This window comes from Vanacampus margaritifer, chromosome 13, assembly GCF_051991255.1.
Source record: "Vanacampus margaritifer isolate UIUO_Vmar chromosome 13, RoL_Vmar_1.0, whole genome shotgun sequence".
NCBI lineage: Eukaryota > Metazoa > Chordata > Actinopteri > Syngnathiformes > Syngnathidae > Vanacampus > Vanacampus margaritifer.
The window spans coordinates 16,382,023-16,406,914 of record NC_135444.1 but is presented as its reverse complement, the minus strand read 5'-3'; the positions used below and the strand labels follow the sequence as shown (position 1 = coordinate 16,406,914).

At 40.2% G+C, this 24,892-nt stretch overlaps 1 protein-coding gene across 1 annotated transcript in view; it reads right to left on the bottom strand.

Moving 5' to 3' along the window:
* The window catches only part of cpamd8 (C3 and PZP like alpha-2-macroglobulin domain containing 8), a 44,607-nt gene that overhangs the window by 17,977 nt on the left and 1,738 nt on the right, over nt 1-24,892 (bottom strand). Inside the window, exons 2-28 of the mRNA XM_077584769.1 lie at nt 23,041-23,192; nt 21,995-22,017; nt 20,809-20,974; nt 19,866-19,918; nt 18,648-18,665; nt 17,720-17,774; nt 17,370-17,483; nt 17,215-17,299; nt 17,003-17,111; nt 15,858-16,085; nt 15,590-15,760; nt 13,873-14,001; nt 13,584-13,782; nt 13,289-13,455; nt 11,428-11,577; nt 10,442-10,606; nt 10,091-10,233; nt 9,280-9,342; nt 8,060-8,291; nt 6,432-6,585; nt 4,654-4,784; nt 4,516-4,567; nt 3,902-4,200; nt 2,940-3,008; nt 2,631-2,787; nt 2,379-2,555; nt 1,184-1,265 (exon numbers count right to left, since the gene is read on the bottom strand). Of these exons, the coding sequence (XP_077440895.1) occupies nt 1,184-1,265; nt 2,379-2,555; nt 2,631-2,787; nt 2,940-3,008; nt 3,902-4,200; nt 4,516-4,567; nt 4,654-4,784; nt 6,432-6,585; nt 8,060-8,291; nt 9,280-9,342; nt 10,091-10,233; nt 10,442-10,606; nt 11,428-11,577; nt 13,289-13,455; nt 13,584-13,782; nt 13,873-14,001; nt 15,590-15,760; nt 15,858-16,085; nt 17,003-17,111; nt 17,215-17,299; nt 17,370-17,483; nt 17,720-17,774; nt 18,648-18,665; nt 19,866-19,918; nt 20,809-20,974; nt 21,995-22,017; nt 23,041-23,192 (3,543 nt within the window). The remainder of the gene's footprint in view (nt 1-1,183; nt 1,266-2,378; nt 2,556-2,630; nt 2,788-2,939; nt 3,009-3,901; nt 4,201-4,515; nt 4,568-4,653; nt 4,785-6,431; nt 6,586-8,059; nt 8,292-9,279; nt 9,343-10,090; nt 10,234-10,441; nt 10,607-11,427; nt 11,578-13,288; nt 13,456-13,583; nt 13,783-13,872; nt 14,002-15,589; nt 15,761-15,857; nt 16,086-17,002; nt 17,112-17,214; nt 17,300-17,369; nt 17,484-17,719; nt 17,775-18,647; nt 18,666-19,865; nt 19,919-20,808; nt 20,975-21,994; nt 22,018-23,040; nt 23,193-24,892) is intronic.

Sequence of the window (24,892 nt, the reverse complement as noted above, 5' to 3'; positions counted from 1 at the left end):
GGATATCTTCTTATTATCCATTTTATAATAATTAAAAATAAAAAAAAATCAATTTTGATATTTGGGCAATTTCACGTAAATTTTAGGGTAATTTGCTGCTTTTCTTGCTTTTGAAAATTCTCTGTTCACTTTTTGGAGGTTTTTAGGTCATTCTTAAAACTTTCTTGCACTTTTCGTCTCTTTGTCTGACAATTTTTTTGAATATTTAATCTTTTTTTTTTTAATTTATCAATTCATATTTTATGTAAAAATACAAATGTAAATATATATATATATATATATATATATATATATATTAATTTCTACAACTTTTTTTTAGAGATTCACACGGAGCCACATGAGAGGGACTAAAGAGCCACATGTGGCTCCAGAGCCGCAGGTTGCAGACCCCTTGCAATGTCATGTGACATTTGCCCACAACTATTCCACAGTAGGCTGGGCCGTCAAAGTCACCTGGAAAATGTTAGCACTAGTAAAATGAACATCTGCTGCTGGATAACAACAAGACTTCTCACGTTGATGGATTCATAAGGCACAGTGAAGGTTATCTTGAAGTGCACCATCTGTGTTGTGCCCAAAACCCACACTGGAGTTGTGGGAGCACTTGTTACATCCTCACATCCCGTCAGTGACGAGGAGAAGAGGTCAAGCTTTTTCCTAGTGGTGAAGCGACTATCCTGGTGGTGAGTCATTCATCCGTGCTCTCAGCCAGGAAAATGGCATTTGGCGAAGTGACTCTGGACAACGTATAATTGTATCTTCAATAGGAGGTCAGAACATGGAATAAATCTTGACACTTTTGCCTACTTACAGGAACCAATTAGGCAGTTTGTTTACGATTTTTGTTGGCTCGATTATATATATCACAATACCCACCTCGGCCCGTAAATGAACCAGAGATATGCCCTGCGCAAGAGGGCCCCAAACAGTCAGCAACGTAGACCCCCACGAAGAACAGTGATGTCATTCTTACAAATATTATGAGATGATTCTGTCTTCCTGACACCAAATAAGTCTAAACACGACAATGGGGGGGGAAACAGATCTACTGTGTTGTATGTGTGCTAAGATGCTGCTGAAACCTTGAGTGCTTGGGCCGGTGGCACGTGTGTCCCAGTTCAAGTTGAAGAATACAGTCTCTCGAAAACACAGATTGAAGGCTAAAAGTTGTGTAAAGACTTACCACATACTTCCCGATGAATCCCGCTCTCCAAAAGCACTGTAGGAGCCGTCCTGACGTTTGTAGGTCAGTTGTCTCTGATAGCCTGGGTGAGAATGAAAACAAGCCATTGTGTCGTTCACTTCATATCAAATTTCGACTTCTTCATCACACTTTTTCTAAAAGAAGGGGTCAGACTAAAACATCAATTGGCATGGCTGCTTTAGAGCACCTCATTGTCTGCCCCGAGTGTGAGCATCCGGTGGAAGAGCCAAGAGGGGAAACAGGAATGAGGGTAATCCGACTTGATAACGAGCATGCGGACGGGAACTTCGCACTGGTGTGGCCACTTTAGAGCGCCTCATTGTCTGCTGTGAGTGTGAGCGCATTCCACAGTGAGAAAGGTGGAAGGGCCAAGAGGGTAAAGAAGCGAGGGAGTAATCCGACTTGATGACGAGCATGTGGACGGGATCTGGTGTGGCCGCTTTAGAGTGCCTCGTTGTCTGCCATCAGTGCGCACACGTCATGGTGAGAAAGATGGTTGTAAGAAGTCTAACGCGACAGCCAATATGCGGATTGTGGTTGGTCCACTGTACTCGACTTCATAAAGCATGTTGGTTTCTTGGAAATTGTGTGGTTAAGGCAACTCTCCCTTAACAAATCCTCTCCAAACTAATCTGGCACAATCCAATCAATGCATGTAACGAGGCTTCTGAGAGGTCAAAGTGAGCAGTAGGGCTTCCACAACAGGAGTTGGAAAAAAGAGCGGTCGGGGGTGCTTCAGTTCCAGTCCATAAACCAGAGTACTCATTGCCAACCGGGTCAAAGTTCTCCTTAGTTCCAAAGACAAAATCCATTATCCAAAGTAAACGTCATTCCCAGAGTTTTCACAAAACCCGACAACAAATTGCCAGCTTCCGCTCATTTTGCACACCGGGGCATCGGGGTTTTTGAGTTGTTGAGAGGCACGTTCAGAGAAGCGAAGGGCCCATTTCCTGAGTTTTAACAGCTGCTGTTCTTCACTCACCAGCACACAAAAACAAGCAGGTGACACCCTAAGTACAGACGATTTAGACTCTTAAATTTGTTTACATTTTCTTCAATCAATTTTAAAGTTCTGCAGCTCTGGCATTTCCAGCCACAAATAAGAGTTAACGTGCACTTACACTAGGCAATTCGAACCGTCAACCTAATTAGCAGTTTAGCAGACAGGTTGTACCTTGCAAGAGGTAATCGGTGGCCTCATTTTCCACCTCAAGGCTGAGTTGCCGGGTCTTCTGCAGGTACTTGAGCACAAAGACGTTGGGCGCAAAGTGGATCATGTTCTGCTCCCCGCACCCGAACGGCAATCGCAGAAGCTTGTCCAGGTTGTTCAGTGTGGGCCCCATCACGTCGCCTAAAAAATAAGGAGGATGACAATCGTCCACAAGGATTTGGAGACGAGTGGATCCGTCTCCTTGTGAAGACGTACCGATCATAAATGCGGAGGCTCGCTCAGATCCGGGCACCATGTTGTGCGGGACCCCCAGGGTGAAGGCCTCGTTGTGGTTCTCGTCAGAATCTTCCTTCCTCCAGATCTTAAACTCTCCAACCGAGCCCCATCCTGTGGAGAAGCCTATGTGTCGAACCTGAATGGAGATTTGAGAAGTTTTGTTTTGTGTTAGTTTTATTATTAAGCGTGTTCAAAAAATGCTTTCTTCGTATCTCGTAGATTTTCCCCTATGGCTGTTGAGTCTGGAACGTATGTCCCAAAAATAAACAGGGAATCTTAAAGACAAACCTGTAAAGGGCTTGCGCCGGACCATTGAAGGGTAACTGATGCATTGGATGGTTGTAAACCGTGGCCCACCTGAGGAAAATAAAGTACAAATACCGAAGGAAATGATGGCATAACAACAAATACAGTACCACAACAACAAATTGGAATACATGATGCATTGAACAGGCCAAAGGTGCGAGGTGAATGACAGGGGAGCAGCGTCTCAGCGTATGATTGTTATGCCACACATAGCTTTGAGAGTGATTGTTTTGATAACAGAAGCATGTGATTATTAGGCCACACATAGCTTTGAGAGGGAATATTTTTGACTACACCAGTGTGTGATTGTTATGCCACACATCAGCCTCTATGGTGTTTGTGTTGAGTAGCAGAGCATTTGCTTATTTGTACACATCTAGCTTGAGGATACTTATTCCCATCTCAACAGAGGAGGGTCCGTATTACGCTTTACACAAGAGTATCACTGTCAGAGCTACAGCACAATATTATGCTCCAGCTTCAAAACTCCCATGACCATATACATGGGTGTGAGATTGTTATGCCATCCATAATTTTGAGAGGAACTCTTGCGTACACAAATGTATGAAAATTAGGCCACACATAGCTTTAATATGCCACATTTAACCTTAATGCCACACATAGCTGAGAGGAATTGTTTTGACAAGCGATTGTTATGCCACACATTAAGCAGCTGTGAGAGTGACTGTTGACTACACAAGCATGTGCCATCACAGCTTTGAGAGTGATCGTTTTGATTACATGAGAGCGTGATTGCTATGCCACAGAGTTTGATTAGATGACAAACAATGACTGCAATTATATGCATACAATAGCTTTGAGTGTGATTATTTTGACGACACAACTCTGTGATTGTTATGCCACACGTAGTTTTGGAGAGGGATGGTTCTGACTAAATGGGTGTATGACTTAGCACCATCATATTGGTAGAAGAGGACCCCTACCTGCACCAGACCTCCCTTCCAGACGATCCAGAAGCTGCGGAACTCATCCCAGGAGAGGATGTCCGGCGTGGGGACACTGATGAGCGGCTCGCCCATCTTACCCAAAGAGATCCAGGAGCGGGTGTTCTGCCGGCCCCCCAGCACGATCTCGATCATCTCCGCGCTGTCGTGCGGAGTGGGCGAGAGGGCGAAATGGGCGTCGTTGTGCGTCTTCACGGCCACCTGGAACTGACTCATTTTGGCCGGCTTTTTCACATACTGATACTCGTACTTGTTGGGGGTCGAAATGTGAATTCTCTCTGGTGATAGAAATAATATTCTCAGTCACTCCGATGTGTAAAGACCAACATATCTGCATTCCTTTGGGAGGCCCTAATGTACCTGAAGTTGAGTGTGGAACATTTTAAAAAAGTATTTTGTATGATTAAACTACGATTATACTTTACTATACTACTTTTTTATTAATTATTCTTTTGTGATGCAGCATGTGCCAAGGTTATTTTAAACGTTTTTTTTCCAAGTATCAGTGTAAACAACTGTGTATAGTTAAGTGGAAGAGTGATACTGTAGCTGAATGCACACATGCATACTGACCAACACAAGGATGCACTTACCATTGGGACAGAAGAAGACACTATAGGTATATTCTCTCGGCAAGCCTTCTGGCTGCAATGAGGGGGAAGAAATGAGAAAACAATCCAAACAATACACTCAGTACAATGTATGATAGTGATGGATTGCCGCTCACTTACCTCCACAAGGACAGTCCTACGCACAAAGTCCAGGCCAGTGGGTGACCTTCTTTCCTCCACGTCATTTCCTATTTTGCCCGACTGTAGTGAGTCTGAACAGCAGCTGGTTTCACTGTAGGCAATGGCTCTGGCTGTCAAAGCAAACAGAATGTCCAAGCATCACTTACTGTTACATTTTATTTTGTCTCCTCTCATGTGTGCTCCGGCATACTAGAATGATTATCAGATTAATTGTATCGTTTACATTGCTAAAATGTATTATTCATAAACTTTCAATTTTGTTTTAGTATTTGTGATTGACGAATCTTCAGGCTCACAACACGAGGCTAATTATTAGTAACTGTTTTGTGCTAACCCAGAGATTTGCATGTGTGGAAGGGTGAGATTGTTATGCCACAGATTTTAGAGTGAATGTTTTGTCTTCACGAGCATGTTATTGGGCTATGAGTAATTCGTTTGACTACATGAGTGTGTGATTGTTATGCCACAAATTAATTTGAGAATAATAGTTTTTGAGCACATAAGTGAGATTGTTAAGCCACGCTGTTTTAAGAGTGATTGGTTTGACTCCATGAACGTCTGATTATTTGGCCACACAGCTTTAACATGCCTCGCATTCAGTTACTACTACACATAACTTACTGTACAGGCATATGATTGTTGACTGGTAGAGGGTGTGATTGTTATGTCACACATAGTTTTGAGGGATTCTTTTTGACTACACAAGTGTGTGTGCCCCTGTGGCCACGTCACTCTTGGAAAAGAGATTATTAGTCTCAATTAGTTTCTCACCTGGTTAAATAAAGGAAATGATGAATGATGTTGTGATTGTTATGCCATATAGCTTTGAGAGCAATTGTTTTGAGTACAAAACATGTGACCATTAGGCCACACATAGCCTTAATTATGCATCACATAACCTTAATATGCCACACGTAACTTCAATATTTCACACATTGTCTTGACATGCCATACACATACATCAAGAGTGCAATTGTGACTTTATTTGGGACTGTGTAAATTGTAGTTGGATCTCATTTGGTGCGGTTACACTTTCTAAAGTAATGATCACATAATTGCATAAACTCCACATTTCAACAAAAGAAATCATTGGCGGAGATAAAGTTGAATATGGAATGTTGCCACTGTAGACATTGACGCACTATACGTTGTGATTGAGGAGTCAACATTATTAATTGCCCCGTGATAAGAGGACAAGCCATTGGCCGAAATAATGTTCGTGGACATCATGTACAACATCCAGCACATAACACAAGACAAACATGCCTGTACAGGGACTCTTGCGTTGGAAACGTGGCCCTGTGCCAGTGGCGTTTCTTTGTGTGTGTGAAGTGAGAGGGAAGCACAAGGGGGCCTGGGGAGTCTGAGCGGGGCCATGGGGGGCCCATTGACCGCCGGTGACCTGCAAACTCATCAACATGCCACTGAGTGTCACAGCACAGCTGTGGCGGCTCCCCCGCTGCTGGCCTGCTTTGTTCTTACATGCGCCCGGGAGGAGAATGTTTGTACCTCGAGGTGGGCGAGCAGATCGCAAGGCCAGCTATTCGTGAGGCCTCACACTGAGGAGGCCAATGTCCGGGTGACCCGCCAATTAAAAACTACAGTAGTGAGTTGAGTACCAGCTAAAAACTAACTCAAAGTTCCTGGAAATTAAGCTGGAAATGCAGATTCAGTTAATCACGGACCACCAGGAAGAAACACTGCCCTAATTGAGTCCCTGGCTATGAACCGAATAAGATGGCAAAATCTGTGGATACCTGTGATGTTTGCTGGTCCCAGTTCACTGAAAGCCAACACGATGGTGGTTGGTGTGGCCTCCCCAGGAGCCACGCACTTCTTCTTGGTAAGATGGTGCTTTCCAGGATGACCAATAAACTTGATGCCCTTTGGAACTGACACTTTAATGTGAACCTGTAAAAAATTGAATAAAAGATTGGGAAGTAAACAATCTTTTTCGCCGTCCCACCCTCATAAAGAGCATTCTCGCCAGGGAGAATATTTTTTTTTAAAAGATCTCTTTGAATTCTTCATGCGGACTGACTCATGTTTCTCAAGCTCTCTGGAGGATGAAATGCCGCTCATTGTCCAGCTCTGATCAAGGAATGCCCTTTATCCACACTCCAGAAGTCATAAATAAAAGCAGAAAATATAGGAATCGCATGTTGGACATCAAAGGAAGCCAGTACGCCCGTTTGCATCTTCATCTAACACGAAATCAGACACATCTGCAAAGATCATGATGTCATCTCTTCGGAGTGCAGGATGGACCCATTTGAGGTCAGCTTCCAGCTTATAGAGGCTCCTCTAAGGGTGTATTCACACGCGGCCATTTGAACCGAGCCTTCAGCACCATTCCCGCTGGCCTGCAACCACAGTGTGGCCCATCTTGGTGTCAAAATGCCAAATATCGGCATTGGTCTTTTTACGAATCTGAGCGGTGAATGCTTGCGAACGTAGCAAACTGTGGGTTTTCATCAGGATTTGTAAGATGTTCACAGATAGTTTTTACTTGTCGCAAACAGAGATGGAAAATCCAGGTGCAGAAAGTAAAAACCCTTCCACAGTTTGGCTTTAGCCCCTTGTGCTAGCTAGCTAGCTAGCTCGCTAGCAGGTAAGCAAGCACCCGGGGAGCTAGCTAGCTAGCACAAGGGGCTAAAGTCAAACTGTGGCAGGGTTTTTATTTACTGGACCTGGATTTGCCACCTCTGGTCGCAAAGACATTTTGAATATTCTCAGCCAATTTTTCACTGTCTGCGAAGATCTTTTTAAACCTGACGAAAACCCCAAATTAGATTTGCATGCATTTGTCAATTTTGATTTATGCATGTATTTAAATTTCCACTTTGTAAAAGATGATGCTGAAACAGGGAACTCCTGACACTTTTTATTTATAAAAAATAATGTAAAAAAAAATAAATTAAGAAATTATGTTGAAATTTTGGAAAACTATTTACAGTAGAAAACTCTACGGAGCTATTTACTTGCTTAGTTTTTAATTTAGCTCTATTTTTTTATATTTTTAAAATTAAAAGAAAACATAATTTTTTTAAATTAATATTTTCTCTTTAACCGGAAATTAATATTGGCTTGAAATATCAGTTATCGGCCTCCTTGACTACTAATAATTGGTATTGGCATCGGCCTTGAAAGAAACAATATCGGTCTATCACTAATTTAGAGATACATTACTTACCAAACATAGCCAAACATACTGGACTTAAGATTGGCGCGAATTTCCTTGTGTGAGTCTTCAATACCTGGCTATGTTGTATTAACACCTATTCTAGATTGCTAAATCCAAATTTCGTTGTTTTAAAATCCATCCATTTTTTAATTCACCCCTGCACACATCCTGTACATCCATCCATATCAATCATCTTCTTACCTCAGCACACGTCGGCAGATAGTTGTAGACAGTCAGGGGAACTTTGGTTTGCTCCCCTCGGATCAAGCTGTAAGGCAGCGTGAAGTCCACAAAGAAAGACTTGAAGGTACGAAGCTCCGCTCTCTTGGCCAAGCCCAGCCCCTTGTCTTTGGACAGGCCGACGGCCTCTATCACCCACGTGGTGATGGAGTCAGGCACGTCCAATCGCAGCTCCGCGTTACCGGTTTCGGAGCTGTCGGCAGCATCAGTAAAAAAACAAAAAACAATCAAGTCAATGCAGGTTTTCAATCAAAACGTTGGGAAGACTACAGTGAACCCGGGGGGTGAGAAACTTATTAAAACACACATATAAATGCTTTGTAAATATATTTGAACACACAATTGAACCTGCGACTTGAGTTGCTCGAGAACAAGTCGAGGTGACAGTGGACCAGATAGTCGACTTCCTTGTTCGCAGACTTGCTCCCTCGCCAAATGAAAGGCAGTTTGCAACGGCGGAGTCCAACCCAAGACACGCTTAGGACCGCCCTCTCATTTGAATAACAATTCCTCCTGGCAGTAAGGACCAAAAACGGCCAAAATTCAAAATAAATAACTAAATACATAAATAACTAAAAGTGAAAATAAAAACGGATATAAAAAAATCTTCTTTTTTTTTTAATACAAAAGTATTTATTTATGAGTATATATATACTGTATATATATATATATTTTTTCCATTTATACTTATTTTTTGGGATTATTTATTTTCACTTTTAGTCATTTATTTAGCCATTTACTGTATTTATTTTGAATTTTGCCCGTTTTGGTCTTCCATATATTAGCAGGCCAGAATTACGAGACTCTTGGCTGATGCTAACAGAGGATCATAGTTAAAAACATGTTGACCGCTTCACTTGATCAAAGTCTACTTTAATAAACCTTAAGGGGAAATCGGAGCTTTTTGGAAAGTAGGCAAAGCTGCAGTCTTTTCCAAAGGAATCAGGCACATGGAAATCTACGGCCAGTTCATTTATGTTGGCCGAAAATGAATAGAAGGAGTTGTTGAGAGAGTGACAGTCCGCTCCAAGATCGGACCGTTTAAAAGAGGCACATTCACACGCATACGGGAACAGCTTCTGGAACGGGACTCCCATCCTCCTCCTAACACCAGATTTCTATCATCTCGTGCACTTTCCTCCCTTCTCCCATCTCGCCCGATATCGATCACATTTACATACCTGACGTTGAGGCAGTGCCACACCCACGTCTCCGGAAAGAATGTTCGCCTCCGCTTCTCTGGCCTGCGAGCCAAACGCAAGCCGACATCAGTTAAAAGGCTTCAGCTGCTCACAATAAAACAACACCATAAAAGGGCCGATGATTTACTCGGCATTTGCACGCTGACATTCTACTAAGTCACGTCATGTGTTTAATGTTCATCACCGCAACGAGTAGCATTAAGGAATGTCGGCACGCAATACGGACGAGCAATCACATCTAATTCCTTTGTTTTTCTCCGCTCGTCCGTTTCCGAACGCTGATTGAAGACCGACGTGTTTGTTGTTAAAGTCATGAAGTAATTGTTTTTGCTTTTCAACAAATGGAGGCTCGGCGGACCAAAAAAAAAAGAGCTGAGAAAACATTGATACATTTTGCACCGCTCAATATTAAACATGGGGTAGTTGCATTTATGGATGGATTATTTCCAGTCATCTTTCTGTTCATTTCTGTGAAAAAAAACCCCCCTCAAACTCAAACTAAGGTGACTCGGACTTTGGTCCAAAATAGTGTGATCTCCAGAATAATAAAAAATAAAATAAAATAAAAATAAAAAATAAAATAAATTTAAAATAAATAAATAAAATAAATTTAAAAAAAAATAAAATAAAAAATAGTGTGATCGGGACATCTCTAGTGCTAACTATTTTGAGCACAAAAAAAAAAAAAGAGAAAGTGGTCAGATGAATTTACAATGTACAAATAAGAATTCACATGTATAACTGAACGGAACAATGTCTGAGGCAGAAACATCCTCCTACTGTCTCGTACCTGGCGGCCGAACGAGAGTGCATGGCGGCAACCACGGTGGCGCTATGCGGCTGAAAAGCGGGGACGGCCTCGTGGGTGTACATCCCGCCGCTCTGCCGGTGGTTCAAACTCACCATATCTGTCATCACGACCAGCCCTGTTTCCTGTGTTCAACATACATAGAGATACAGAGCAATAAAAAAATGCATACACACCAAGATCACGAGGAGAAATGCTGCAATCATTAACTTGTAATCCGGTGTTAGAAAAAAAAAAAAAATCGCACTATAAATAGCTGGTAAATGAAGTCAAATGGAATAATTTCCCGCAGCGCATCTGCATGAGACGAGTGGTCAAAGTGTGCGTTCTCACTGTGAAAGCAAAGCGCGCGTCCTTGGTGATGTCCCAGTGCCACGGGAAAACCGACGAGCGCCGGCGTCTCTTGGACGACAGCCCGGGCCACCAAAAGTGTCCGTCGTCTTTCTGAACGCCGCCGAAGGCATCGGACACGTCGAAGTCGGACAGCTCTTTGAAGACCTGACGAACAAGTCAACTTTTGTCAAATACTGATTTTTGAAGACTGCTTTTGAATTTGGAGGGAACTTTAAAGTAGTTGAATTCAAGAAGTGCAGCTGACATTATACGGGGCATTTTCATATACGGTAATTTGATCAAAAACAGTAAAGCCATACATCATTGAATTCTCTTTTGTTTTACTGATATGACTGCTAGAAATATTTGCAGCTGCTAAAAGTTTGAAATAATATTTTTTAAACTTTAATGCCAGAATGTCTTTTAACGTTATTCACACCAAATGAAGATTCATGATTTAAAACATGGCTTCTAAAGATACGGACAGGATGATTCTTCTTCTTCATGACTATATAAAGTTTAACGAGTACTTTGAATGTTTACAACAATTCATGTAAATGATTCACAGAGTGTGAAGGGCAAATCATGTAAAGTGTGCAACTCTCAGAATTTTTTATGAAGCCGTTTATGTCTTCACCATTATGCCTAACATTTTAAAGCATTTTTAAAAAACATGATTTTAAATGTGACAGTTTCATGAAGGGAGACATTGACACATAAAAAAAAGGCGTTAAAAAAAAAGGGAATTATTTTTTTTTTTGCTAGCATTTAATGAAAATGAACCACAGAGTGAAATATTAATGGTTACCATTTTTTAAAAATTGAGGATTATGGCATAATCATCGCTAATGATATCACAAAATTCAGGAAATTAGAATAGGACATTATAAACAATCACAATTTTCAATATAGAAATTAGGAAGAATTTGGCCTTTTAAAAAATTCACACTTTTTAACATGCACCTGTAGATCCGAAAAGGACCAACCTTGTCTGGAGTGAGTTGGAAGTCTGGCTTCAACAAGTAAAGGCTTTTATCCACAGTGGCCACGCAAACACAGGAGTCCTTCTCTGCATGGATGTGCATGCTCACCGGGTCACCTGGCATGGACTCATTGGTGGACAGAGAGACAGACACCTGCAATGCAAACAACAGAGGAAAGTGGCGCCTTGGGATACGAGTTCAATTCATCCGCTGACCATGCATGTAACTCAAATCACTCGATTCATCTGTACTCATTGAAATGAAAGGAAATGAATCAGATCCAGTACCCTAAAAAGGACACTGATGCTGTTTGGCTGACTGGCGATAGGTTCCAAGTAAAAAAAAAATATATATGAAAAGGTGAATTTGTGAGTAATGAACTGTGATTATGCTGTGCTAATTTGTCATTTGGAAAATTATAACCTTCAAATGGTGGGACGTAAATTTCCCCCAACAGCACTACAAATTTTCCTCACCGCACAGTCACTAATTAGCTCCAGTTAATGAGTTCCGCCGGCCTCCTTTCACCACGGCACAACCTGCCATCCTCCCCTGTCACGACCCCACTCATCTGCCTGGGGCCCAGTACGGCCTCTGTCTTGTCATGCCTCTGCAACTGCACCCCCCCCCCCCCCCACACACACACATACACACTCCTCCTACAGCAAGTACACAGGCCGAGTGTTGTAATGGCATACCAAGAAGCTGTAAATACTTCAGGGAGTTAACTCCACCTAATGCAGGCAGGAACTCGGCAGCTCTCACAGGCCAGCACAGCTGTTTGTTTACTGGGTTTACACCGTGTGCAGAACTGGTGCCTCCAACACACATTAGCTGTAAACAATTCTTTTTTTCCTCATCAATTTATATCACATCTGATCTTCAGCTAGTGCTGGATTTACACGAGAGGTGTTTGGTGTAGGTATCCGCTTTTATGGACTATTTAACACAAAAGAAGTCAAGTCACATGACACTTGACTCGAGTCAGACTTAAAAGGGATGCTTGACTCATTCAGCCATTTATATTTTGTCTAGAATTAATTCCACTTGCTAAAAAAATTTGTGGGGGTGTGGCGTGACCTGCTTGACTTTTGCCACAGTTTTGAGACTTATTTGAAACTTTAACTCTGGTATAAATGTGTGTGAGTATTTGGTGTATTTCTATGATGTTCTGCTCGCAATTATAGCCAAACCAATTAACTCATTTAGTCCCAAAAACGTATAAAAAGTTCGATTTTACATACTTCCATGGTCCCAAAAACGTATTTATATGTTTTTTTATGCTAGAGCATACGATAGTCTTTGATGCAGTCTCTGACCTGAAGACGACGCTTAACAATGGTAGTTATTCCAAAAAACGGCTCTTTTTTCACAGTGTTTTAAACAGATTTGTGAAAAATGATAAAATGTTGCTATATTCTAATGCCAATTGCTGCAAAAGTTTTTCCCCTAATGAAAGAAGAGACTCTTTGGTAGGTTCCATGTTTTTATAGCAATAGAACACAATATTCTGTGGGCCTTGTAAAAATCTGTCAAAATCCAGTAAAACAGCTGGGAGCGAAGGGGGTTGCTTCAGTGAAAATGGCTGGGAGTGAATGAGTTAATCGGCCGGCCAATATTTAATCGTTTTTTATTTTACACATTGCAACATAACACGAAGATAATGTCACCACCCCCCCACCCCCATTTCCTACAATTATTAAAAAATTATTAAATGATTTTTAAAAAAAGTTATCTTTTATATTCATGATTTTTTTTTTAATGAATAGGCCAATAATCAGCTATCGGAATTTTATTTTGCGAAAACATCAGCCTCAAATTGAGTATAGACGCCATAGCATGGAAGAAGTGTGTTAAAGTAAACCTTGTTCTCAAAGGTGGGCTGGACGGAGATTTGCAGACTGTCCGTGACACCCTCGCCATTCTCCCGCACGTAGTACACGAGCAGACGGCAGAGCGGCGCCATGGAGGGAGCGACGGTGAAGCGCAGATATGACACGCAGCTGTCCATCTCTGTTTGCGAAGAAGAGCCTGCGAAACATAAAAACTCAATTAAGGTTTACATGACGCTTCCAGGGACCACCTGAGTTGTTGAGCAATGTCCCTTTCCAAAATGGTGACTGGTGAACCACAACATAGTGAGAAAAAACTGTATTCACCTGAGGCAGACAACGGCGAGTGGGTGGTGTGAATGTTTTTGTCGAATGTGACGGTGGCCCGTTTTCCTCGGTGCGAGGCCGTGACGTTGGCGAGCTGCTGACCCGAGAGGATGATGTTCCCCCGGGATGCCACCTCGTAGTGCAGGGTGAAGTTACAGGGACACGTGGATTTGAGCGCCACTTCTGCCTCTTCTCCGACCTGAGACGCACGTACTTACTGATATGTTGTTCAACAATATGAGAGAATATATATTAGTCTCTACAGTCTATAAAAGGAAGCAGAACCAACTTTGAGAGGGGCGCCGGGGCTCTGGATCTGGATGTGACACCGGCTGGGAGAGTACCAGCTGCTGATGGACAGGTAGCTGGGCAGGTACTGGTCTCCGACTGCCTTGCCTTCAATGGAGGTCACTTTTGTCTACATGGAGGCAAATCAGATCCTAACCATTGACCATTAAGGACGTATCCACACTTAGGCCATTGGAACTGTGCTGAGACTCAACGGCTTAAGTCTTGCAACAATCCATGTAACACAACAGCAGTATTAAAATATATTATTGTTAAGCATTCATTCGCTACTGCTGTCAATTTTTTTAATGACCGTATTTTTCTGACTAGAAGTTACACCAGTCCAAAAAAAAAAAAAAAAAAAGCACCATCAAGAAGAAAAAAAATAATAAAAATAAAAATAATTAAAAAATTGTACTTAGTGTAAATTGTACTTTTGGGAGATTTTTTTTTCCTTCCATTTTTCAAAAACCAAGACCAATAACAGTAGAGCTCGGACTCATACCCCAAATCCTCGTTCCCTAATTATGTTGACAGAAGCAAACGAGTTCCGGTTGGATTCGAAACTTCTGCTTCTAATTACAGAAATATTTTCGTTTTTGTTCAAAATGGCTTACCTAAATTAAAATCCCACAACGCAATGTGGCCTAAAATAGAATCCTGGTCAGTTATTGCACCTTTTGCTGCTGTGAATCATAAATCCAAATGCAACTTAATATTTGCCAACCGCCAAAAGAAAGTAGAAGAAAAGGAAAAACAACAAATAGTCATGTTGACAAATGTGTAACGTATCGCTAGTTTTAGCATTCTATGAAACTGATGTAAGCCATTTTAAAGTTTCACAATTTCTTAACAATAATATGTTAAATGTGACCTCACTAGTATAAACATAACAGTCTGATTAATATTACATTTGCGGAGTTGTGAAGCAAAATCCTGCCTCTTTTTATACATCTCAGGGGGCGGCCATTTTGCCACTTGCTGTCGACTGAAGATGACATCAATGTTGCTCAGGCAACGACCAATCACAGCTCACCTGTTTTCTGAAGCTGAGCTGTGATTGGTTATTACCTGAGACCTTGATTTTGCTGCTTAACCCATATTCTACTAACACAATATTAACCAGAATACCATATTTAGTAGGGATGTAACGAAATCCAAACATCAGGAAACATTATTATCGCGATATGAAGGACACAATACGATAATTTATCACGATATTGTGGGGAGGTTGGCGTTATAAAAAGGTCACAATATTGTAAAAAATGAGCTCATACAAAAAAAACAACAACAATATTGTGCTTTTGTACAGAACAGCAATACATATAAATAACCTAAAATCTCTAATAACACTTAATATTGAGGCACTTACTTGCTAATGCACACACAAATTGCGTTCTTCCACATACTGACTCGGTTCACAAGCATATTACGTTCTCCTTCATCTGACCATTAGTGTGGATTTTAAACATAAAAGGGCCAAAACATGCCTTGTGAAAATTAAATAGCACTATAAAAAAACTAGCCACCAGAGGGTGCTAGAACTGCACACTTTTTTAAACAGATGTGCTGCATTTAATATTGTGACATGACGACGACGATATTGTGGCAGTTTTAATATCGTGATATCGCCGTTATTGTTACATCACTAATATTCAGACTAATGGGGTTGCATAGAACATATTATTATCCCCAAAAAAAAAATCGGGGCCACTTACCTCGAGCCACACATACTGGGCGGCGGTTGGGATGGACGGGATCTCAAAGGTGGCCTGACCGTCCTTGGAAATCAGTTCACTGGTGTAGACATTGTCTTTGGGGGACAACTCGGCTTTCACACGAACCCTCACGCCATCAGCAGGGCTTCCGTCAGGGTAGGTCACCTCAAGCTAAACAGAGGCAAAGAGAAAAAAAAGACTCACAATGTCAATTCATGTACCAATAGCCACTGTGGTTGCATTCAAACCCGTCATCATACGCTCTTACCTTCCCTTTGTAAGGCAGACCCGGCTTGAACTGTTTGCGCGTGTCCTTGGAGTACCTAACGTCAATAAGCTGCTTATGGACCGGCGTGGAATCGTCAAATGTGGATTGCCTGCTTCCGTCCGTGCTGGTGAGCGAGGCCCAGATGCTGACGGTGCCCCTGAAGTGGTCGGCCACGTCCAGGGGCATCATGTCTTTGACGCACAGGCTGAAGTTTGCGGAGCCTTTCATCTGGAGAGTGCAAAGCATAAAATAGCAGTTATTTAGCATCTGGGGAAAATCATTTGAAAATCCCCAAAACTGGAATGTGCATCCGGCCCAGCGTGTCATTTTGTGTGGCCCGTGAAGCCTTAGCCTTCATAAAAATGATAATAATCAATAGCAGGGGTAGTTATGCGATATGCTATGGAGATTATTAGGGTTCTCACACAAAACATATTTGGTGACAGGGCGTGTAAACGGCCTCGCGCTTTAGCCGCATTCCATGAACAAACAGTGCAGCTCAGCTTCTGCATAAATCCTGTATCCTATGACAAAAGCCTGAAAATGTATTTATTTTAAGGGACAGTGTGGAGATTTTTTTTTTAGATTTTTCTTAAAGTAGCACTAAGGATCTTTTCAACCTTAATAAAATATTTTCATAACTTTTCTGATGAAACTACAAATGTGCTGACTGCTTTATGGCATACGCCCCTTTACCCATTCAATACAAAGGCAGTAGTCAATTTGAATGTCGACGCACGATTGCTGCTTTTCTGGCAGAAGCTGCAAAACAAAAAAAAGGAAACAGAAAAAGAGAAGCTACCCGGATAAAAGGACAGTGACGGATCAACATTGGCCTGGCTTTCACAAAAATGACGCAATCCGCTTGTCCTCATGGGAAATGTGGTCTTCCTTCAGGTGCCGCTATAATCAACATAAACTGAAAGTTCCTCAGTGTTGCTTTAAACAAAAATAAAAAAATATTTAAAAAAAAAAGCCATCACGTGACCATTCCATTCCATCCAAGGGCCACCACAATTTGGCTCATGGTGGCCTGTCAAAGGCTTCATGAAAGAGGTTTTGCTTTTCACCCAATGATATAGCATATGTTCTTCAATTATTAATACATATTTTTGTTTAAAATAACAGACATGGACAAAACTGACCTCCATATTCTTGATCACAGGATGGCCCACCTCATGACGGTAGTAGCCGACTCCATTCACCGTCATGTTCACGCTCAACTTCCCCGACACTGCTTTTCCGAACGTGTACCTGTCGAATACACGTGAGGTGTTACTCGCAAGACATGTTTAGATCGTAGATGATGTCGATTGTTCATATTATGGAAATTATTCTGCTCTGTTGTGTGCCTTACCGAGCCCGGACAGTGGCCTGCTCACACGTGTTCAGGTCACGGATGTAGCGGGGTGGATCGATGGTTAGCTCAAACTTGGGTATGACTGCGAGGAAAGCAGAATACTATTTAGAACATCTTATTGCTTTTTGCAATCAAAAAAAAAAAGTGCTCACCATATTTCTGCACTTCAAATGATTTGTTGTACGTGTGGCCTTGCGCATCCACAAAGATAAACCACTCTCCAAAGACGGGTTGGTCGGACAGAGGGAAACTCATGTTGACGATGCCTGCATGAGAGACAATTCTGCTTTAAATCCAAGATAAGAGTCACAGCGTGCGACAGAGACTTCCGGAAATGAACTTTTTCACCATATTTAACAGTACAGTTATGTTGCTCTATTAAAATGATGATTACAAAAAATACTGTAACTAGTTTGAACATTTGAAAAAGCCCGGAAAATGGAGATTAATTTGGCCTAAGAACAATGACAAAAAGATGAAGCAATTTCAAAATGTAGCTTACCACAGCAGATTGATTTGAGACCCTTCCACTGCACCATCCTGGACCCCCTTGGATCCTGAAAGAAAAATACGCAAACATCATATATAGCAAATTGTCTACATTTCAATATTTGCTCCATGAAATTATTTTCATTTATTCTCAACAATCTATTCTCTTTATTTTGTGGCGATTCACTTGTGGATGTTATGATTTTATTTATTTTGGCCAATCAGATTTCAGCCTCGATCTGTTGCCATGTCAATTTTTTTACTACCGGTACATATTCTGTAGATAATTTAAACTATTAGCAATCCTTCAACCAATCACACTTCAAATTCGCCTCACAAGGTCTGTTAACTGACCCACAATAACACCAGCATTTTTCCAATCCTCTGATTGGTTGGTCAGAGAAAGCCGAGTTGCACTGACAAAACATGTCTGTAGTGAATCGCGTGCATTCATGCATTTGACAGTCGTCATGTATTTTATTTCAAATGTATTGTTTAGTTATTAGAGAAATACAGATACTGAACTGCTCCAGATGATTTACATGTATAATTTCTCAGCTGTTTGATTTTGTTGTTAGTATAGTATTGATGGTTTCTATGACAACGTGACTACAAATTAACAAGAGGGAATTCTGCAAGTGTCTGCATTTCTTGTATTACAGAGCAGCAGCTCACTATTTGCCCTGCAGTGGAAACGTCTCCGGAAAGAGAAAGAGCAGCTCGGCTCGTATGGGAGCGGCTGATACGGTGCGTCATTGGGGGAGGTGAAGACGAGGCTTCTATTTCACGCTGTGTTTATCCTTGCGCTGTTCCACACTTATCGAGGTGAGTTTCCCTGTTTTTCCCGCTTTCTAATCTGGCGCTGTGCTGCCCCTGACCGGATGTGTGAACCGACCCCCCCCGGTAACAAGCCCTGGGTGGTCCCACCTGACTCCACTCACCAAAATGTAGGCCTCAATCTGCAAAAAAGAAGGGGGGGGGAGAAAAAAAGGGGGGCAGACAAAGTTATAAATGAGATCAAAATAATGGAGAAAGGCTTTTTATACAGTATTTACGTTATCAAGAGTCCTGTAGTTTTTATTTGCATTATTTTTTATTTATCATCCCCCCCAAAAAAGATGGCTAGTTGAAATGTATTAAGTTTTATAATATTTATTGATTAAATATGTTAATCAAATCAACATAAACATGTTTGTATTAAAGTAGTATATTTTAAAAATGCACTGTGCAAATTGGATTTCATATTTATTATTAGGGAATTTTTCTAGTTATCAAATATAATTTGATTTAAAAAAAACAATTCATTGACTAAATTTAATTATAAAATCGAACATAATTCTACATACGTGGAAAAACATTTACTTACGTTATCAAATACGTAACTGATGGGTAATAAAATTGTACACATAAATTGAACAAATATTTACTTATTTTTATCAAATATCTGGTAAATGTATTTATTGTAAAAAATAAATAAAATATAAACAAATGAAATAAAGTGTACATTAACATTAAAAATGCATGTAGTTAATTAAGCAACTGGTAAATTTATTTACTGTAAATAGAATTAAAACAAAAGAAACACACAGATTACACAATTATTTCATTAAATAACTAGTAAATGTAATTTAGTAAATAACGTACATTAAAATTAGAATTTAAATAATTTAATTTTAAAAAATTAACTACAATTAAAAACAGTATAAATAAAATCAAATATTAAAAATGCACATCTTACATTCAACACCTTTATTAATTCAATTAAATAAAAGGTTCATATATTACAATTAGAAATAACATTTACAAAAAATATATATAATATTAAAACAAACAATTCTACATACATTTTTTCCGAACTTCTCCATCTAAGAATGACCCCAAAAAAACAACTGAGCACAAAAGTGTGTCCACACGTTCTGCAACTGTTTTATTTTTTTTTTACCAGCAGCTCCAAACATCCACAAACACAGTTGTGCAGCATATTTGCTTCAAACATTCCAGGAAAAACAAGCCAAGCTGGGCTTCTGTAAATAGGTACTGTACATGCCTCGGTACCCGGGCAAACCCAGGTCACTGAGCTTAATCCCCACCAACTAACAGTGGGAACGCACGTTTTTTTTTTCATTAACACAATATAAGATGAAATAAAAATGACTTACCTTGTCGTTAACTGGCCTCAAGTCAGGTGAGACTGTGTAGACGTTGATGAACACTGAGGACACAAAAAACACAACATAGTAAACATGAACACGATGCCCCTGTTTGGAGAAACAATCAATTCAGACATATTGTAGGGAGCATTTAAGTCTAGCATGCTGGTCTCTGTCCTATAGTCAAGGCCACAGTGATTTTTTTTAAACTGGTAGATAAGGAAACAGATTTTTTTTTTTTTATTGTAGTCTGTAAAATATGCAAAAGTCCATTTTGACAACAAAATAATTATACCAGCAAAATGTCACGTATACTTAATTCAATTGCTGCATTATTAATTAACCATTTATTTTAGAAAATAACCTAAATGTCAAGTGTACTACTGTATATCTGTCAAATAGTTTTAAATTAAATATTTCGTTTTTTAATTATTATTTTTTTTTGCACCACAGAAAAAAAATACGTAAATAAATTTTGTTAGACTCACATAGAACCAAAAAAAAAAGAAAAAAATTATAAATAAATAGCTGATTAAATACACACCAATATACTAGCTGTTGTAATTAGTGGGAGCCCTGCGCATGTTTATTGGGTGGTTTGACTAATCGGGGCGACCCCTAATATTCAGTATAAAACAATAAAGTCGACTTGTCATCGACTAGATATTACAGGACAGTTGATAATAAAAATATGAATCTGCGGTGGGCCGGATGAAAGAACACATCGTCTGACCATACGTTGCCCAACCCTGCTCCACAGTATTTAATTTGCTACATTCCATTCATGCAGGCCGCATACAATTACCAAATACCTCCTAGTTTAGTTCAACTTGACTGCATCTTTTTAATACACGTATGATTGATTCCTATTTAAAAGTCCTTTAAAAAAAAATTTTAAAAAAAATTTAAACTTGGGTGTGTGTATTATGTGATGAACTAGTCAGAGGGGAACCTTTGTGTTTGGGTTTATAGACGGGCTTGTCGGTCTGGATGAAAACAGCTGTGCCCTTGCTCTCCACCGTGACGGTGGTGTAGTTGTGGAAGATGTAGCCCCCCTCTGTGAGGTGACGGTTCCCCCACAGCTTCAGGTGGGCTTGGCCTCTCAGCCCCGAGGGAACCTGGCGGCGCGCACACACACACACACACACAACACAGGATTACCAAAACCAAATTAGGTCAATGGGGGAAGCGTTCAAATATTTATGGTGTGAAGTATGTTATTTTGGACACACAAAAAAATCTTGTTGATCATATCTTATTTTTTTCTGTTCTATATCTTTCAAATTTCTTAAACTCTTCTCATTTTTAACTATTAATATTTTCACACATTTTGAAAAATATATATTTTACAATCACTCCTACTCACCAAGCACATTTTGACCCATTCCAACAAATATCCAGCTCATTTAGGACATCCTGGCTGTAAGTTTCCCCATTTTCCAAATTCCCACATTTCTCATTACTCCACATTTTAAATGACAAGACTCGCCATTTACATGCGGTATTTATATTTGTTTATATTTTTTACATACGGTATTCTGATCCACCGTACACATTTATTCCTACTTCAAATTGTTCAGCTCATCCTGGGAAATCTTTATTATCTTAACCAAAATCACAATAAATAGAAACTTCCCAAGTTCATTATTTATTTATTTTTTTAATTTGACAATTATTGTCACAATAGCATTTCACCGTCAAAGCGTTCAGGTAACTCAGCACCTACAATTGAGCTATTTAGCATATTCCCAAAATACCCACAATTTCACCCTAAAATCCAAAAATGAAGAAATAATTTGTATGTTCTCTCCTCCTTCCCGATTTCCCCGACCGATTCAAATCCCTCCGACTTCAAAATTTCAACAGTCCATTTACCTCACAGCATTTCTTCTACAGAAATTGCACCCTCTAGTTTTGGGTTGCTATGGTGACACAATCAACATTACTCTCTCAACTATGTCTTGATTGTCACACTTGTAGTTTGCAGTGCTGTAGAATTACATCTCAAACTAGAGACTTTATGCTAATTTATATTGTGCAATAGGGAAATGATTAGGCAAAACTTCTCAATGCAATTCAGTGAAAGCCACAATAAAAACAAATATGAACAAAAGGCGTATAACATGGAATGCACTCACCTTCAGCTTGATGGTGCCTTTGTCTAAAACACAGAAAAAGGAGAAAAATTATGCATGTTTAAAATGCAGCACTGATTGCGTTTTTGTTTGGGTGTCTTGACTGTCTTCCTATATTTTCTAGGGCTACGCAACAATAATGTAACTGCTCATTTCTGGGCATTCAAGGACAATGGATGCCCTTAGCATGACTGGCAAAGAAAGGAAATTTGAATTGAAATGTAATCAACATCAAAGATGCAATAAATTGCAATAAAATGTTAACCTGAACACATGAATTTTGAGTGCAGTTAGATGTGGTGATCTAAATGAGCTCTTTACAGTGAATAAGAACAACAACAATAATAATAATAATAATGTGGTACATTACAAGACTATTTATTATATAAAGCTGACATCTTGTATGTTATATACTAGGGGGTGGGAATCTTTGAATGTCTCACGATTCGATTACGGTTTTTGGGTCTGTGATTCCATTCAGAATAAATTTTCGATTAATAACAATTTTTTATTAAAAACAATTTGATTGACAAAGATTTTTGCTTCAATCTATAGATGTGCAAGGAATTGCAATGATCTACTCCAGTCTGACTCGCTAATGCTAATTAGCGCGCTACTCGCGGCACTTTTATCACTCAAAAGAACGGCTCCACGCTGAAAAAACAAACAAACTTTTATTGGAATAACTTGATCGTGACTTTTTCCTTCTACTCTCTAATGTGGCTACAACTTAACAGTGTATTAGACCGCGTGGAACCACACTGCCCCTAAGTGGCCAAATCATGTACAACATGAATAGCGCTCCAAATAAAGGCACACACAGACAAAGGCAAGACAGTATCAAATAATTTAAATAAAATAAAAAAAATTGCACACCCCTATTATATACACTATCATTCAAAACTTTGGGGTGTTTTGCATTGAATTACAAATAAAGAAATTAAAATAAAAAAAGTGACACAAAAGTTTTTAATTCTTGTTTTTAACTGGGCTGAACGATTTTTAAAAACGATCTAATAGCAAAAAGCTGACGTTGGAGGCGTTCTCACCGAGCACGGAGCCGTGGCTGTGAGCCACCACCTGCCCCTTCACGGACAGCTGGACCTGCACCCGAGTCTCCGCTTTGGCGTTGAAGATGGTCACGCTGATGCTCTCCTCCACGCCCGCTCGGAACACCGAGGGAGCGGCCACCAAGTAGCCCCTTTGGGGAGAGGACGGAGGGCACACATGGTGATAGGAAAGTGATCAAAAAAATGAACGATCATCAAGTTTGCCAAGAGGAAATGATCCAATTTTAATGAACTGAACTAACCAAAGAATATTGCTTATATACTTTGACTAATGTATCTAAGAATAATAGTTATGCTCAATATCAGAGTAGCTAAGGCATCTATTGTTTTGTTTTTTTTTGTGAATATTTTTGCCCCTGAACTCTTTTACCGCCAAAAACGTTTAATGACGTATACTAAAATCCCAGTGGATGACACCAAAAACGTTAATTGACGTTGACTACGTTTTTTTTTTTCTCTCTCTATGCGCAATGCAACGTTTGTGAAATCCAAAAACACCCACTAACCGTGGCCAGCAGATGGCAGCATTGTATCTCTTTTCAATGGGCTCCTGTGTATCAAATTACATGAAAACATGGCGGATCTTAGGAAATAGAATGTTTTCAAGGATGACGTGAGTGATCAAAGTCACTGTTGTGCAGTAAATGTATCTTTTCACAAAAAAGGCTTGTTTTCAATTACCTATTTTCAAATGGTGATGACTAAAGAACAGAATAAGGTAGAAACGTACTTTTTTTCTAATGAAAGAATGGAATCCAATCTTTCATATGATATCCCTCCATGTTGATGAGTGAAAATGCTCGAAATCGGTTGGTTCTGTCTGGGTTGTTTTTTTGGATAACGTTTGGCAGTAAAAGAGTAAAACGTCTCATGTTTCTCCACAGTGACAGATACGTTCTGATGCAAAAATATCCCTAAAAAGTACTAGAAAAATCACAATCGCTCAACATAAATTGACGATTTTTTTCAGACTTGAAATTAAATATTTCACAGAATCGCTGGTTAGTTTGTAATAAATGGTGCGTTCCTTTAAGTACAGCCATTTCTGGCTGTGGCATTATTCTTTTGGGTGGTCCGGCAACCCCCTGCACAACCTTGAAGTCTGTTTGGAACAAGGTAACGACTAAGATTCCACACGCTCGTTCTGATGTTTAATTGAAGGAAGGGGGCCCGTCACTGGGGTCACAGTGCAAAGGCCAAGCTTTGATGCTCAAAAACAGACTGAACATTAAAAAAAAAAAGACTAATTAAAGTCTTTGGGTGAATGACTGACTGCCATCTGGCATAGAGTGGGACTCCGGTGTCCGTTTGCATTAGGGTTAGCATCATCATATCCAGCAGATGGCGCTATTTTTCATTCAATTGTGTTTAACATTGGAGTAGCTTCATATATGACTGGCTGGCGTCCAGTCCAGCTTGTACTCGGCTTCTCGCCTTCCCAAAAAATAAAAAATAAAATGACAGTCTGCATTTACACTTTAGGCCAGAGGTGGCAGTCATGAGTAAAAAAGTAACAAACTCCACAATGCACTGGAGCCAAAACGTTTCAGAGGCCCCGCTGAAAGTAGCATGTGCACTTTTTCATATTTCAATTTAGCCCTAAGTCCGATAAGCCCACTTGCTGACCCCCCACCCCCCAACCTCCCCCACCCCTCTACTGAAGTTCACTGAAATTAGGAGTGAGCACGCCCTGTTGCATGCCTGAGAGAAGGATCAGGTGGTTGGCATTACAGCGCTGCGGCATTACAGCCAGAGGCAAGTGCAGTTCCTGAGAGCTTGAGAGTCATGAGAAAATCCTCTGGAGGGGAGAAAAAAAAATAATAAAAATAAG